This window comes from Sardina pilchardus, chromosome 7 (genome assembly GCF_963854185.1).
Source record: "Sardina pilchardus chromosome 7, fSarPil1.1, whole genome shotgun sequence".
NCBI classification, from domain to species: domain Eukaryota; kingdom Metazoa; phylum Chordata; class Actinopteri; order Clupeiformes; family Clupeidae; genus Sardina; species Sardina pilchardus.
The window spans coordinates 24,066,928-24,082,012 of NC_085000.1; the positions used below are offsets into that span (position 1 = coordinate 24,066,928).

General features: G+C 44.9%; 1 protein-coding gene across 3 annotated transcripts; it reads left to right on the forward strand.

Moving 5' to 3' along the window:
- Window positions 1–1,935: 1,935 nt before the first annotated feature.
- si:ch211-180f4.1 (uncharacterized protein LOC100144405 homolog) lies at window positions 1,936–14,284 on the forward strand. Of its 3 annotated transcripts, none has more exons than XR_009939850.1 (3): window positions 1,936–2,174; window positions 10,432–13,342; window positions 13,660–13,671. XR_009939850.1 is itself a non-coding variant. In XM_062541413.1 (3 exons), coding segments are annotated over exons 2-3 (2,229 nt in total). In that variant the 5' UTR covers window positions 1,936–2,174; window positions 10,432–10,531; the 3' UTR covers window positions 12,918–14,284. The 3 variants fall into 3 exon arrangements, 2 of the variants coding, with proteins under 2 accessions (XP_062397397.1, XP_062397395.1); XM_062541413.1 differs by having other exon boundaries at window positions 10,432–12,759; window positions 12,917–14,284; XM_062541411.1 differs by having other exon boundaries at window positions 10,432–14,284.
- Window positions 14,285–15,085: the final 801 nt, after the last annotated feature.

Consider the following 15,085-nt stretch of genomic DNA (forward strand, 5'->3'; position numbering starts at 1 on the left):
AGTGATAGTGTGCTGTACACACGGCCATGAGGAGAGGAGTGTGTTAGGGCTGCCGTGTGGTTATTTGCTTTGAGCACATCTCGATGTGTCCCTTATGTGTATTTGTACTGGAGACTGCACAGCTGTCAGACTATCCTAAAAGTCTGTTTTCTGAGCATGTGTGTGGTTTCACCTACAGTTCTATTAAAATGTAAACAAAGCTCTTCTCCCAAGGAGGCAGTGCCACACACACACACAAACACACACTCTTTCTCTCTCTCTCTGTCTCTGTCACACACACACACGCACACACACGCACACACACACACACACACACACACACACACACACACACACACACACACACACACACACACACACACACACACACACACACACACACACACACACACACACACTTAAAAACACACCAAAGATCTATCCCAGCATGTCTCCACCATGGCTGTCTCAGTGGCTCAGTGGCTGCTGTCTCAGAAGTTGTTAAGACAGAGCCGGGTACGTTTGTGTGTCTCTATGTAAGCTGCAACGTGACTCTCCCGCAGGGGCAAGCCTGCACACCAGCCGGCACAATAAACTCCCATGTACGGGCCCGAGGGGGAATTAATATTTGCCTGACTAATCCAACGTAATCCCGGATTTCAAGGGATGTGATTGTTTTTCACTCGGCGTGGCAGGGTGCTGAGATGCACGCCCAGGTCTCACACATCAGAGTGGGGTATAGCGGGTGGGATGGAGACCGGGGGTGGTCTGGAGCTAAGCACAATTCAGAGATACTGGCCAGTATTTATTGCCATTGTTGTCTTTGATTGCTGTGTACAGTGTGATTCAGGCAGTAGGACAAGCCCTGCTAGAGGAAATGGAACACACACGATTAGGGGTAAAAAAGAACTAATGCTGTCATTAATTGTGTAGTCTGTGGCTTGGATTTGTGCAATGAATTGGTCATGGACATTTTTGATCAATGCTTTTGCACAATACAGTAACAGAGGCCATGCACCTTTGGGAGATAAAACCAGTTACAGAAAAAAAAATAGAATTATATTCAGTCTTTTATGTGATGGTTCTAATCCATTCATGTTGTAATTTTGATACAAACTGACCCTCAGTCAATGGTTGAGAAACTTCATGAACAACCTATGATTTCTTCTAATTGTATTAGTATTGGTGGGGTAGGTTTAATTATTCCTTAATTGAAAACTTTATATTTGAAATTATATGGATTTGGCTACATTTTGATTGTGGTTTGCAGAGATTTGGGGTCAATTTAACACAAAGAGTGATGATAGGAATTGGGTCAAGAGGGCTCTCATTGAATTATGTCAGCCAACAATCACAATTGAAATATCAAAATACATAAGGGTCTATACCAATTGTAATGTTTTATGGCTACAAATGTTTGTCAACAATGGTCTAATTTACTGAGCGCTGAATTTACACATATTTGAGCGTTAAAGGTCAGTCCATCCCGCCTTTTGTGACTGTAGGCTATTCCAAATATCATCACTATGATGCTAAGGGCAAAAGCTGCAGGCTAAATATCAGTAACTGTGTCAGTCATCGCCGATTTCCCATCCTGACCTACAATATTCTTACTCATTTTATGAAACCGAATGCCTAGGCTGCGTAGCTGACATCATCGCTTGACAACATTTTTAATTCCCACACTGCAGCAGGAACGGTAAACCCTAATAACAAGACGAAAAACTAGACCATTACATCATTCCAACGGGATAGACTGATAAGATTTTTTATATCTCATTGGTTAAGAACAGCGACCTGGCGATGCTATTGGTTCAACTTCAATAACACGTCGAATTCTACTGGAGAAGATCAGGGTCCTGGGGATGTTATTGGTCAACGACATAGTGATGAGCGGGAGTGAGAGGAGTGTACATTCAGGCGCGCAGTCTGCTTCAAATACAGTGGGAACCACACACAGGACAGGTTGAGGTAGGTAGCCTACATCAGTGAGCGGACCCGGAGTCAGATCTTGTACCCCCTGACTGCGGTTCAGAAAATCGTGTCCGGTAGGGAGCCTACACATGCATGCTTCAAGCGATTTTCCATCAACAAAAGGATATGCCACCACTGGCAAATTAGTCCGCACTGAGGATTTCCAAGCGAAGGAGGACCAAGGAATCTCCTCAATTGGACTCCGCCTGCATTTGCCGGAGGTAAGGGCGTTACTTCGAGCATTTTAATGGACATTTTAATTCTGATCCACTGTCAATCTCTCAGTGTTTATTTCAATGGAAGAAGCAAAAAGTTGCACAATACTTTGATCTTCTCTATTGTCTGCAGCGATTCCTCATTGATTGACCTGCTCCAGCGCTCGTGTGGGCGCATGCAGATGACAGTGAGCGCCTGGGTATTTGGTTAGGTTACTTTGATCTCAAGTTTGATGTCTGTCAAGTGCAGCGCCTGTGTTCTTTTTGTGCCTCTCTTTCAAGTCATACAACAGTTAATGAAATACACCCCTGGCATTTATCCTAATAATTATCTCTAATTATAGCAGTTATGTAGGCTATTTATGTTGCTATATATTTCACATTCCACAGACTATGTTAACAAACCTTTTTAGATTCAGATTCAGTAGCCTGATATAAATGTCTTGGCGTGCATGTGTTTACCATCATCACTAATAACTGCATTAAATTATTCAAATTGTTGGTGATAAGTCAACAAAATGTTTCTCTTTATGAAATTTGCATTGGATACATAGTTGGGTTCACCAACTTAAATAGTTTTAACTTACCAGGGACATTCACCATCAGAAGTTGATAATCATAGGCTACTTTTTCAGGTGAAAGTAATGATTTGCGTCATGTTCTTCACGTGTCATTGTATAACACCCCAACATTTGTTAGATGTTATGCTAGGACCTGGTGGAAATGTTGTTGTTACCAATCTCGAGCTATCTCATTGACAGCTACGCCACCGCCAGAACTCACAATAGATCTGCGGCTCCCACAGCAACCAGGGAGCCGAGCGCTCCTGCTACAACTATCTCTGTGGGGGTTGCTGGAGATGACAGTAAAAGTACAAAAACAAACTGCCGCCTACCACCCTCCATCTTTTTTTCCCTCCCTTTGTAGCTGCTTGCCATCTGCATAGGGGCGCTCAGAAACGCTCCATCACACACACACACACACACACACACACACACACACACACACACACACACACACACAAAAGCACATACACACAAGCACACACACACACACACACACACGCATGCACACATGCACAGACGCACACACACACACACACACACACACACACACACACAGACACACACACACACACACACACACACACACACACACACACACACACACTCTCTCTCTCTCCCTCTCTCTCACTGTCATGCACCTCTCTAATGACAGGACCTTGATACAGGCACATCCCACCAGATGTGTGTCCTGGCACAAGGCTCCCTATTTTGGTCTCATTTTTATAAAACGCTAATGGCCACCTCATTTCACTGTCACGAACAGGAGTGATGCACCTGTGTGTGTGCGTGTGTGCGTGTGTGTGTGTGTGTGTGTGTGTGTGTGTGTGTGTGTGTGTGTGTGCACTGTGTCTGTAGCCTATCACACAATCTGTGTGTTTCTCAACTGCCATGGATGTATAACAGAGATGTTGATTACGATAGCTGCTTACTTACAGTTTGACACTTGACACTTCAAAGAGCTCAACTTCCATTTGGGATGTAAACTTTTCTCACACTATTGTGTGCCTCTTCACCTCGCATTTTGATATCATATTTTTGTCCATGATGCGAGTAACTAAGAAGAAGATTGAAGTACAGATGTAGGTGGACAGACCATAGTTTCTTATGACCTATTGTAATCAACCTTATGCCACTTAACTGTTAACTGTACCTGGTGCTACTGCCAGAGGTATAATGGTTGTATAGAGATGGCTTTGGCATGAATGTTTTTAGTCACGAAGAGCTGCACTTAGGTAAGAAGTGGAGACTCTTGAAGCCTATTTTCGCCCTGATAATTTGAGGGAGTGAGTGTTGCAGAGGACTGACATTGCTGAAATGTTAATGCTGCTTAGCTCGGTGAGTGCACACAGTGCGATGATTCACCACTATAACAAGCCCTCCAAGTGCACGCCCTCCCTACATGTATACTCTCTCACCAGCTGGAGTGCTGGAAGGTTAGGGCATCCTCTGCACTTTGCCTCAAAAACAAAACTGTAGAGGGCTTTGCTTGATGGAGTACCCCGTGTGTGCGTGCGTGTGTGTGTGTGTGTGTGTGTGTGTGTGTGTGTGTGTGTGTGTGTGTGTGTGTGTGTGTGTGTGTGTGTGTGTGTGTGTGTGTGTGTGTGTGTGTGTGTGTGCGCGTGTGTGCGTGTGTGCGTGTGTGTGTGTGTGTGTGTGTGTGCGAGCACGCGCACGTGTTCTGTAGTGCTCTGAAATGAAGTTCTCACAGTTAATCATTTAAAGCCTGAAGTGTCAGTGGGCGGTGTTGTTGGATTGAATTGTGCGTCAGGTCTCATACACATGCTTTTATTGCAGCTCCAAGTGTTACTTTTAGCAAACAAGAAAGTATTCACAACCATATGAATAAGAAAATTACAGTGCTGGATGCGCAAACATACAGTCAGAGTTCAGTCAGATGCTCAGTGTCCTGTTAGCCAGGATTCAGAGTATCTCTTTGTACAGAAGCAATTAAACACCACCAAGTTTTACGCAGGACACATACACATATCCTATCATACTTCATAATCCATGTTGTGCACACTAATGGTTTATGCATTTGGTGTAATTGATTATTGCTTTAAATGAAATGTGATCGTCATTGGATTCGCCCCTACAGTAGAGAGAGGGAGGTGACTGAGAGCGTCAGTGCTTTTATGTCCCCAGAACAAATGAACATGAAAGCGGCGAGGCATGTCCTTGAGCCAGACTTCTCCCTCCCGGGAGTGATGCTCTTTAATTCGAGCTATCTGCAGCATCTCTTTGTCTGTGTGTCAGCGCACTTTATCTACCTATCCCAGTGCATCCCTATCTACCTTATCAAAACTGATTTCCTTCCCCCCCTTCTCTTTCTCAGAGCATAAAACAGAAGGAGGGAGTGTGAAGATCCAACAGATAGGGATGGGAAGTATTCACAAGAAAGGGAGAGAGAGAGGGAGAGAGAGAGGGAGAGAGAGAGAGAGGAAGAGAGCGAGAGAATGTAGGTGAAGGAGAATGAGAAGGAGAAATCCAAACAACAGAACTGTATTATCAGCCACAGGCAGCAAAGTCATTACATGAAGTTACTTTTTCCAACAACTTTGTTGAATTAATACCTTAAATGTAAGGAGAGATTTGGAGAATTTGTTAATATGATTTTGTAGTCAGTTAGACAGTTTTGTACCTGGCATGATATCTCAGTTCAAATTGTGCAGTTACTGATACGTGGGGCATTTTGAACTGAAGCCCAGATGAAAGTAAATGATTGTGGAAGTCAAATGTATTAATTAAGAACATAATATTGTTCATAAATGTGGAGGCTTAAACTGTGATCATTCATATTTTATCTGATGTGCAGCCGTGCATTAGATGGCTGGAAGGCAGTTCACTTTGCATTTAGAGTAAAGAGTAAAATAAGTCAAGAACTGAATTTTAAGTGTTTTGGAAAGATGCTTACGCTGGCATTTCTCTTAAGACACTCGGTCCCTGTGTCCATTTGGAGCAGCTTCTAAAAGCACTCTCGCTCTCTGCTCATGTGCTGGCTGCAAATACAGCGGCTCCTATCTGGCAGGGCGAGAGTGCACTTTGTACTGACCCCGCAGCATCTTGGTGTACTGGTGTGCTGCTGTTTTTTTTTTATTTTGCATCAAGAGTCTAATGCAACAGCTGATACATCTTTAGAGAAGACCCGATCAGATCATAATTTTACATCGACATCCAGCAATAACAAGTGATGACGTGCTTTGGGATACTTTATTTGGCCTCTTGCTAACAGAACAAAATGCCCAAAAGGAAGAAAAGAGCATTTGCACAATTTCAGTATTCCGGTTTAACTAAAGATGCCAGTCAAGGGTTGCGTGACCTATGGTCGACTTTGTTTTGCATCAGTTGAAGTATCGAGATGGCTAAATAAGGAAGCTCCTGTCATGGGAACGCAGTTGCATCTATCAGTGGGGGTGTTGATAAACCGTGAAGCCCCAGCCACTACCTCTCTTTCACGCCAATTAACAGCTGGTTTGTGCGCTCCGTACAAAAAGCCAGGGATGAAAATTAAAGACCTGCCTGCAGTACTCTCAATAATTAATAAGTCAGCCATGAATTTTTCATCACATCCAATACGTTTGCAAATGTGGGCAGATGCAGCAAAGCCCAGCGTAAAGGAAGGAAGCACCATTTTACAGAGGACTGATGAGAGTGTAATCAATACAGTTCCCATGCGTGAGTGGGCAGAGGTCTTTAGCACAATCTCTCCGCAAGTCTCAATAAATCATTCAGTTGGATAAGCATTGTGTTGTTGTTTTTTTTTAACTACTGGTATTGAGGTTGTCAGTGGCATGGGTCTATAAGTACTTTCTATTGCGGCTTTTTATTTGTTGTCTTGGTTACATTCATTTGTTGAATTGAAGGCCGTAGCAACGAGCTCCTGGCGTGTTAGTTCTGCTCAGTGGTCCTAGTTCTTATGTAGTTGGCAAGAGACTCAAGCGTGACAGCTTGAAGGTATAGAGCTAGTTTTGTGAACTTCACAATGGTCGTGTCAACATCTGGCTTGGTAATCTTGCTTAAATTAAAAGGCGTGCCTTGGAAAAGCATTTTGCCCAGTCAGTGAGGGGAATTCAACATTAAAGATGCACATCGCCTGCAAACATCTGGCTTAGTTCTGTGCTGGAAACGGTTCAAGGCTACTCCATGTTTATTTGTAAAAATAGAATTGTATTTAACAGATCCGACTCTCACTCTCATTTTTCTTTCCTCGGTAATTCAAGGCTCTCAAGAAGATTATCATTCTCATCATATCATAAAGGCCTTGCTTCTTTTTGTTGGTGGGGTTATTTGAGAATAACAGGCATTGGAGTTGGAATTCCCACAAAGACACTGGGAGACTTCACAGAAGGGAACAGATGTTCTCTGATGCCTTGTTGATGTGTTCAACCGATTTGTCTTAGAGTAAGCTTAAGTGAAGTGTTGAAGGCCATGGACTCTTGCTCTGTATCAAAGACAAAACAATTGGTTGACAGAAGCATGAAAATACATGACAGCTTGATCAATTTATTTTTAGATGGCTATCACACCTGCCAGTCAACACTCTCTATAGCTATCTAAGTAAATGCATTAGGCCTATATACCACAAGAGCTTGTGGCTGCATTTAATTTGATACATTTTACACAATTACATGTAGTAACCTGGTATTTAAGCCTCTGTTGTTAATTAACAATGCGCAGACATCCCGTTGAGTTGGCATCCCATTTAAATTAGCATCACATTATTTTTATATTGTCTATTGCTCATTCTTTCATAAGCATCTTGCATTAGACAGCATTTGTTTCACAGCAAATCCCATTTTCGGTTCTGTCATGAATTCCAAATGTACTACGCCCTTCCCCATTCCCATCACTGTCTCCGTGTTTGAGCGAGCGTAGCGAACAGTCTCACTGAGACCCAAGTCTGTGAAAGCCCCCTCTACCCCAGCCCCACACTCACACTCACACACACACGCACACACATCCCCGCCCCACACCCTCTCTCCCCCGCCCCCCTTCACCCCGGGGGCTGCTTTCCTTTTTTCCCCACTTCCTGTCAGGTTGCCATGGCATCAGGCAAGGTGGCCCCATTTCCTGCCGTCCTCAGAGGGGTCTGCGGGGGTTAGCGTCCTGAGCGGGACCGCGTGCGCTAATGCGATCAGACAGGCGTGGTGGGGACTGTCACACATCCACATCCCGGACAGACGGGGAGGGAGGAGAGGGAGGTAAGGGAGAGGGGGGGGGGGGGTTGCTGGAGAGCATGGGGTAGGGTTGTTGGTGGTATAGTGGGAGGTCTTAGCTGATTAGCCGCCACTGTCGGCTGTGGGGCGGGGCAGTCTCTCTGCCATCCACTGTGTCGTGCCGCTTCCTTGGACGTTCTGGTCCTCTCCCTCTAGGGGGGTATTACTAACCGGGGAGGTTACGCTTTTGTCTCGTTCTGGGAAGCTGCCTCCCATCTGTGGTGAAGGGTCTTGTAGCGGCTGCTTACGAGGGAAGGAGAGGAGAGGAGAGGAGAGGAGAAGGGAGGGGAGGGGAGGGACGAGCGAGTGAGAGAGTGGGGGTTGGACAGGTGCAGGAATCTCCTCTCTGCTCAGCTCCCAGCACAGGCGCTCATTAGGAGCCATTAAGCCTCTCTCCTCCTGGCTTGCGTCTCTGTGAGCTGCAGTGGGGAGAGGACGCGGTCCCAGGCAGAGACAGCCAGGGATGCGGAGGGGCTACGGGTTCAGGATGGTTCCCGTGCTGTGGGGTCCTGGGCAGTCCTCTTTAAAGCTGAGCTGAAGCATGCTCTGCTCTCCATCACATTGACACTGCTGCTCATCTCTCTCTCTCTCTCTTTCTCTCTCTCTCTCTCCTCTCCTCTCCTCCCTCTTTCTCCCTGATGCAGGTCTCGTGAGAGTCAATTTGTGTGCCTTGGTTGAGAGGAATCCGGGCTAATTATTCCCGGTCTTGTTTTTGAATATTTTTTTCTCCACATTTTAATTTTTTGTTTCATTCTGTAAGGCCCATGTATGTCATCAGGCACTGCGTGTTATGTATGTAAGCGTGTGTGTGAGTGTGTGTGTGCGCGAGTGTGCGTGTGTGCGTGTGTTCACAAGTGTGTCCATGTACCCGACTTTGTTCAGAGGATTTCAAACTAGGCTGTCATGCGAGCGTTTCCACAGGCTGAACAGATTAAAAGCCGGGGAGACTCTGCAGTCAGACGCATCGCTGCAAGTTCTTTTTGATTCGCCATCCTCCGCTCTCACCCCCCACCACGCCAATAGCTGATGGAGACAGAGCATGTGCTGGCGTGGCGTTGTCTTTGGCAACCCCATTGACAGCACAAGGTCTTCTGGGAAAGAGGATTGATTAGGGAGAGGTCCTGCACTCGCCCTCCTCCCCCTCCCTCTGCCTGTGACCTCTGTAATGACCAAATACTTCAGCAGCAGACTCGTTGTTTAATATACACACACACACGCACACTCACGTCAGCAGCACTTGGTGGGCAACAAGGGGCTCATGAATTAGTTACAGTTTAAAGGGCTTAGATAGGAGGATGTCTGAGAGCATTATCCAAAAAAACATCCCCTGTGTTGTCTACCTGGGCACTCCTAAGTGTCCCGCACTCTTTTGCAGAAAAAGAAGACGCCGTTACTTGTGATTGCATCATGGCAGCTTCTCTCTAAGTGTCCCGAAAGGCTCAGGGGGGATTTATTGTCCACATCAGGCACTTTGCCAAATGTGAAATCTTCTTTTGTGGTGATGTAATTGGTACATGGTCATAATGAGTGAGGATGGCAGCTTAAACCATATAAACATCTGCCCACTGTTTCCTTTAAACACGCCAGCATCACTCAATTGCTGAAATAAGCTGTCAAGTTGTTTTTGCCACCCCTCCTCCCCCTTGTCTTGTCTGTTTTTTTTCAGATGTGATGAATTCATAGTCGTGACCCATGTGCCCACTTTATGAAATGAGCGGTCGGGGAAAAAAATCTTTCCAATAGCCGCAACACCTTTTAAGTGCTACCAGCCTCCCACTGTCTTTTTACACCCTGCCAGTAACATTTGGCTCATTAGTGTAGAGTGGCAGTAGCTGCAAGCTAATGCTAATATTTGCCTCTTAGCTCCTAGAGACACCACACCAGACAGGTTTCATGTTGACATGGGACTGAGGGAAAGAGTTTTTTTATAGAACAAATGATCAAGTCTTCCTTCACACATATGCTATGAATGAAACTAGCTCACTGCTCTTCACTCACTGAGGGTTTGTATTTCTTCTGTACGGTATGTTACACCAGTATGTGGCACTCTTACAGAGGCCATTCTTTTCTTCTTCTTTTTTAACAGAACTGGTGTCTGCAGTTTTCTCACCTTTGTACTTACAGGCCCCTGGGGGACTATAAGACAGAATGGTTATATGAGATCATGCAGTTCTCTAGGTGCGAAGGAGACAGACAACACCAAAAGCCAGCCTCTTTGATCAGAATTGTCTTTCATGTTCCTGTTGACAGGAGCATTTGCATTTGAGAGAACATGATCCAAAGCATATTCATGTGATTAAAATATATTTTGCACAAGATAAAAGATTTAGAAACATTTGTTGATAAAATAAGAAGATGAGAATTTGAGATTATTAAGTGAATGAATGAAGCGAGCACAGATGTATTGACAATGTTAGTTATTGTTTGTTATTGTGCAACAATAACGATAATCTAGTTGTTGTTTTTGTTTTTGTTTTCTAACAGAACTGGATGACAGAGCCGCTTTCACGCCCTCCCATCTTAGGTCACCTTGCCATCTGTGAAGACTAAGCCATCGCTTGAAACAGTTTTAAAGAGGTTCAGCATGAAGAGAACTGGCATCCGTTCTTCACTCTGCGCATGGCTCCTGCTTGCAATGACTCACTGCTCCCTGGTGGGGTCCTCCTGCCCGCCGCAGTGCGTGTGTGAAACCCGTCCCTGGTACACGCCACAGTCTGTGTACCACCAGGCCAAGACAGTGGACTGCAACGAGCTCCATCTGAGCCATGTCCCGTGGAATATTTCGAGAGACACTCAAGTGCTGCTCCTCCAGAGCAACAACATTTCCGCCGTGACACAGGAGCTGCAGCGGCTGGTCAATCTCACCGAGCTGGACCTCTCCCAGAACCACTTCAGCCGCATCAAAGACATCGGCCTGACACCGCTGACACAGCTCGTCACACTCTACCTGGAGGAGAACCAGCTGAAAGAGCTTCCGGATTACGGCCTCAAGGAACTGGTGAATTTGGAGGAGCTGTACGTGAATCACAATCAGATATCCTCCATCGGCCCTAAAGCCTTCTCAGGCCTGGTGAACCTTCTGCGTCTTCACCTCAACTCCAATAAGCTGGTAGCTATTGATAGCCAGTGGTTTGAGTCGCTTCCCAACCTGGAGATCCTGATGATTGGAGAAAACCCAATCCTGGGGTTGCAGGATATGAGTTTCTATCCACTGTCCAAGCTGCACAGCTTGGTTCTGGCTGGCATGGGGCTGATGGATGTTCCAGCGGGGGCGTTCCAAGGGTTGGAATACCTCGAGAGTCTCTCCTTTTTCGATAACAAGTTAACGGCAGTACCAAAGGACGCTTTGCGCGTTCTTCCGAATCTCAAGTTCTTGGACCTCAACAAGAACCCCATCACTCGGGTGCAGGAAGGAGACTTCCGAGACTTCCCCCACTTGGAGGAGCTGAGCCTCAACAACATGGAGGAGTTGATCGCTGTTGAGAAGGGAGCTTTCGCAAACCTTCCGGAGATGGCCAAACTAGAGCTCTACAACAACCCGCACTTGTCCTACATAGACCGCGGTGCTTTCTTGGATGTGGATGGACTTCGCACTTTACTGATCCACAACAATGACATTAGCCTGTTGCCTCATGAGATTTTAGGCTCTTTCCCCAACCTGGATGAAGTCAGCCTTCACAGTAACCCACTCAGGTGTGACTGTCTGTCGAACTGGGGACCGGTCCTGGGAAATCAATCCACACTCAAACTGCTAGAATCCCAAATCACTCTGTGTGCCTACCCTTCTCATCTGATTGGACGTTCACTCCAGGAGGTGGTCACAACCAATTGGAATGTGGTTAGCAACACCTGCCTCCCTCAGATCTCCCTCCACACCTTCCCTCCCCAGCTCAATGTGTCAGCTGGTCAACCTTTGACCTTAGAGTGCTGGGCTTTTGCTGACCCTGCGCCTCAGTTCTATTGGGTGACCCCCACAGGGGACAAGGTGACCTCCGAGGTCATCGCATCACAGATGATTAATGGCAGCAGTGCCAAGAAGCACCGGCTCCAGGATCAAGGTGCTTTGGAGATCCTCCACGTCGAGCCCGAGGACGCCGGTCTCTACACCTGTGTGGCGTGGAACGCTGAGGGAGCGGACACACGGAGCATCATGGTGTTCGTGGAAAGGAGTGAGGGCGGCAGCGGCCGGCGCAGCTTCGGTGGTCCGGCCTTCAGGAACGCCACGGGAGCTCTGGTCGTGCTGGCCAAGATCATTCACGCCCAGTCGGTGGTGTTAGAGTGGAAGCTGAACGCCCCCGCGTCCCATCCCGGCCACGAGGTCACCCAGCCTAAGTGGGTCAGCGCCACCATGAAGATCGACAACCCGCACATCAGCTACTCCACCAAGGTCCCCGTGGACGTCCAGGAGTACAACCTCACTCACCTGCTGCCCTCGACCCAGTACACCGTGTGTCTGACCATGGCGGCCACCGAGCTGCAGACGCAGCACTCCTGCCTCAACATCACCACCAAGGAGGCCAGCTTCGCCGTGGAGATGGTTGCCCAGCCGACCAACGTTGCCTTGGCAGCTGTCATGGGGTCCATGTTCGCTATCTGCATAATGGCCCTGCTGGTCTTCTACATGGGGCGACGCATGAAGCAAAAGTCCTGCCACCACTCTCTAAAGAAGTACATGCAGCATGCCACGTCCATTCCTCTGAACGAGCTCTACCCCCCTCTAATCAACCTGTGGGAAAACGAGACTGAGAAAGAGAAAGAGGGATCAGTCGACTCACAGAACTCACAGATCGACACTTCAAAGACTTACATGTGGTAGGTCGGACTTGCAGGGTTAGTTGGAAAAACAAAAAAGGACGTTCACAAATGGCTTATGTATTGTATTAAAAAAAAAACATTTATCTTATAACAAAAAATGTCTTTGTGAACAAATTATATATGTATTTTTAGACTGTATATCTCTTTTTTGCAGACACACACTTTGAGTTGAGCAGTTGCATTTGCTTCCAGCTGTAATGGAGAGAACTAGCTGTGAAACCCATGGCCAAAAATACACTCACGCAGCACAGAGTGTGAAACCCATGGCCAAAAATACACTCACGCAGCACAGAGATTTGTATTTTTTGAGTGACATCGTTCCATCCAGCATGCAGAGCAATTATCACTTATACGCTTACGCTTGTTCATGGAATTATATTTATTTGTGATTTAAGCGTTTCTACCAAAACAGGTATAACTTGACTGCAAAGGCAGGTCGCCACATCTCACAGGGGTAAAGATGGTTCCAAATCACTGTACAGAACCCTTAGCATGTTTTTGCATGTTCTCCTCGTGCTCATAGCCTACAGTGAGTCCCACCTTCCCTTCTTACCTTCTCTAACCTCTTCAAGACCACAAGGTGATATTTTGTACACTTACACTTTTTACACTACTAATTAGTTTATGACTAATCCTGACAGCTGGAAAACCATGAGCCAAGTGTAATGATAAGCATCTTCAAAACAATGCTCAACAATATCAGGTGAAATGAACATGATATGCAAAAGAGATCTTTCTCATTTGTTTCTCTTTAATTTGGATCAAGTGATTTTGATTTGCCATTGTCCATGCATCCAGCTGCAGTATGATTTGGCTATAATTAATTGTGATATTCTGTATCTGATTGTGAACGTCAGCATTAGCTGCATTGACTGAAAATGGTATTTTGTTTTTCAGTAAATCTGTCTGGACTTTCATATGCAGATCAACTGAAGCACTCCCATCTAGACTGCTGCATATCCAAAAACGTGTTGCTAAACCAGTGTTATATAATGTTCAAAAATAGCTGTTACCATGTACTTTCTCAGACGGACTGTTAAAAACAAGGCACACATATGCTTATTTTGGCTTATTATATTATTGATCTCAATTGGCAAGCAATTGAAACTTATTTTTTTGTGTTGTAAAAATTATCATACATAAATTAAGATATTTTTTATTTATTTACATCTGTATTTATTTATTTATTTGCCTTGTTATTGATCTTCTAATGTCAATATTTCACACCTGAAACAATTGCATTTTTATTACCTTTCAGCTGTAGTGCTATGAAAATGTCATCAGCTTTCGTTTAAAAATGCCTGTTAGGCACGTGTGCCCTCTACTGGTCAAACATCCTGATGTCCAAGATAAACTCATGATTTGTTGTGACAGAGAATAACAGGGTATTTTATATTAGAGAATCTATTGTAATATTTTATTCAAGTAAAGTAATAATCTACACTTGATCGTTGTCAAATAGTTGAGATGTGATGGTGTATGCTGTACTTTTAGAACAAATAAACAACCACTACAAATGCTGTGTTCTGCTTGTGAATGGTTTTGATTGGTCCATTTGGGTAAACATGTCTGAACCGCTCCATTTTTAAAAGATATTATGATACAGTACAATAAATAAAAAAATGCAAACAAAACAATGAGAACAGAGAAATATGTTTTGTAGTTGGCCATCAAACAAGGCATGGCAGGCTTTAAGCAAAAGGACACTGAAGCTGTACCAAAACAACGTTTTGTGTTTTCAAAAGGTTTTATTCAGTCAGCAGATTATCTTATCCAAAGTGACTTACAAAATAAGGAATAACATTCAAGCTACAATTCACAGGAGACTTTAGGTAACACTATGTACTATTATGGGGAAGAGACTATGTACCAATGAATACTAGTTGATAGGAAAGAAGTTGATAAAAGTCTCCACACATGCTTGAGGTCATGGTGGAAATCTGTATCTCTATCCGGTAAGAATCATCATCTTAGGCTGTCTACTTACGTTGTGTAGTCTGCCGGGCAGAACTGATGTTTTTTTTTTATCATGCCTAGGTGAGTGAAACAGTGGGTGGTGTGTACACAGATGTATAGATGGCTTAATAGACAATACTTACTGGGGTTGATTGAAGCATCATCTTGGAAACTTTCAAGTTTCACGTAATTACTTGTTCACATTATAACATGATCATATCATATTATTTCAAGATATACGGTGATGCTATGGGAATGCAACATTAAGTGAATAAATAAACTACTTAATTTAACTAAAAAAAGAATCAGGAAATTATGTCTTGAGGGTTCTTACACGAATGTGAAGGAGGTGTGTGAATACACTTTT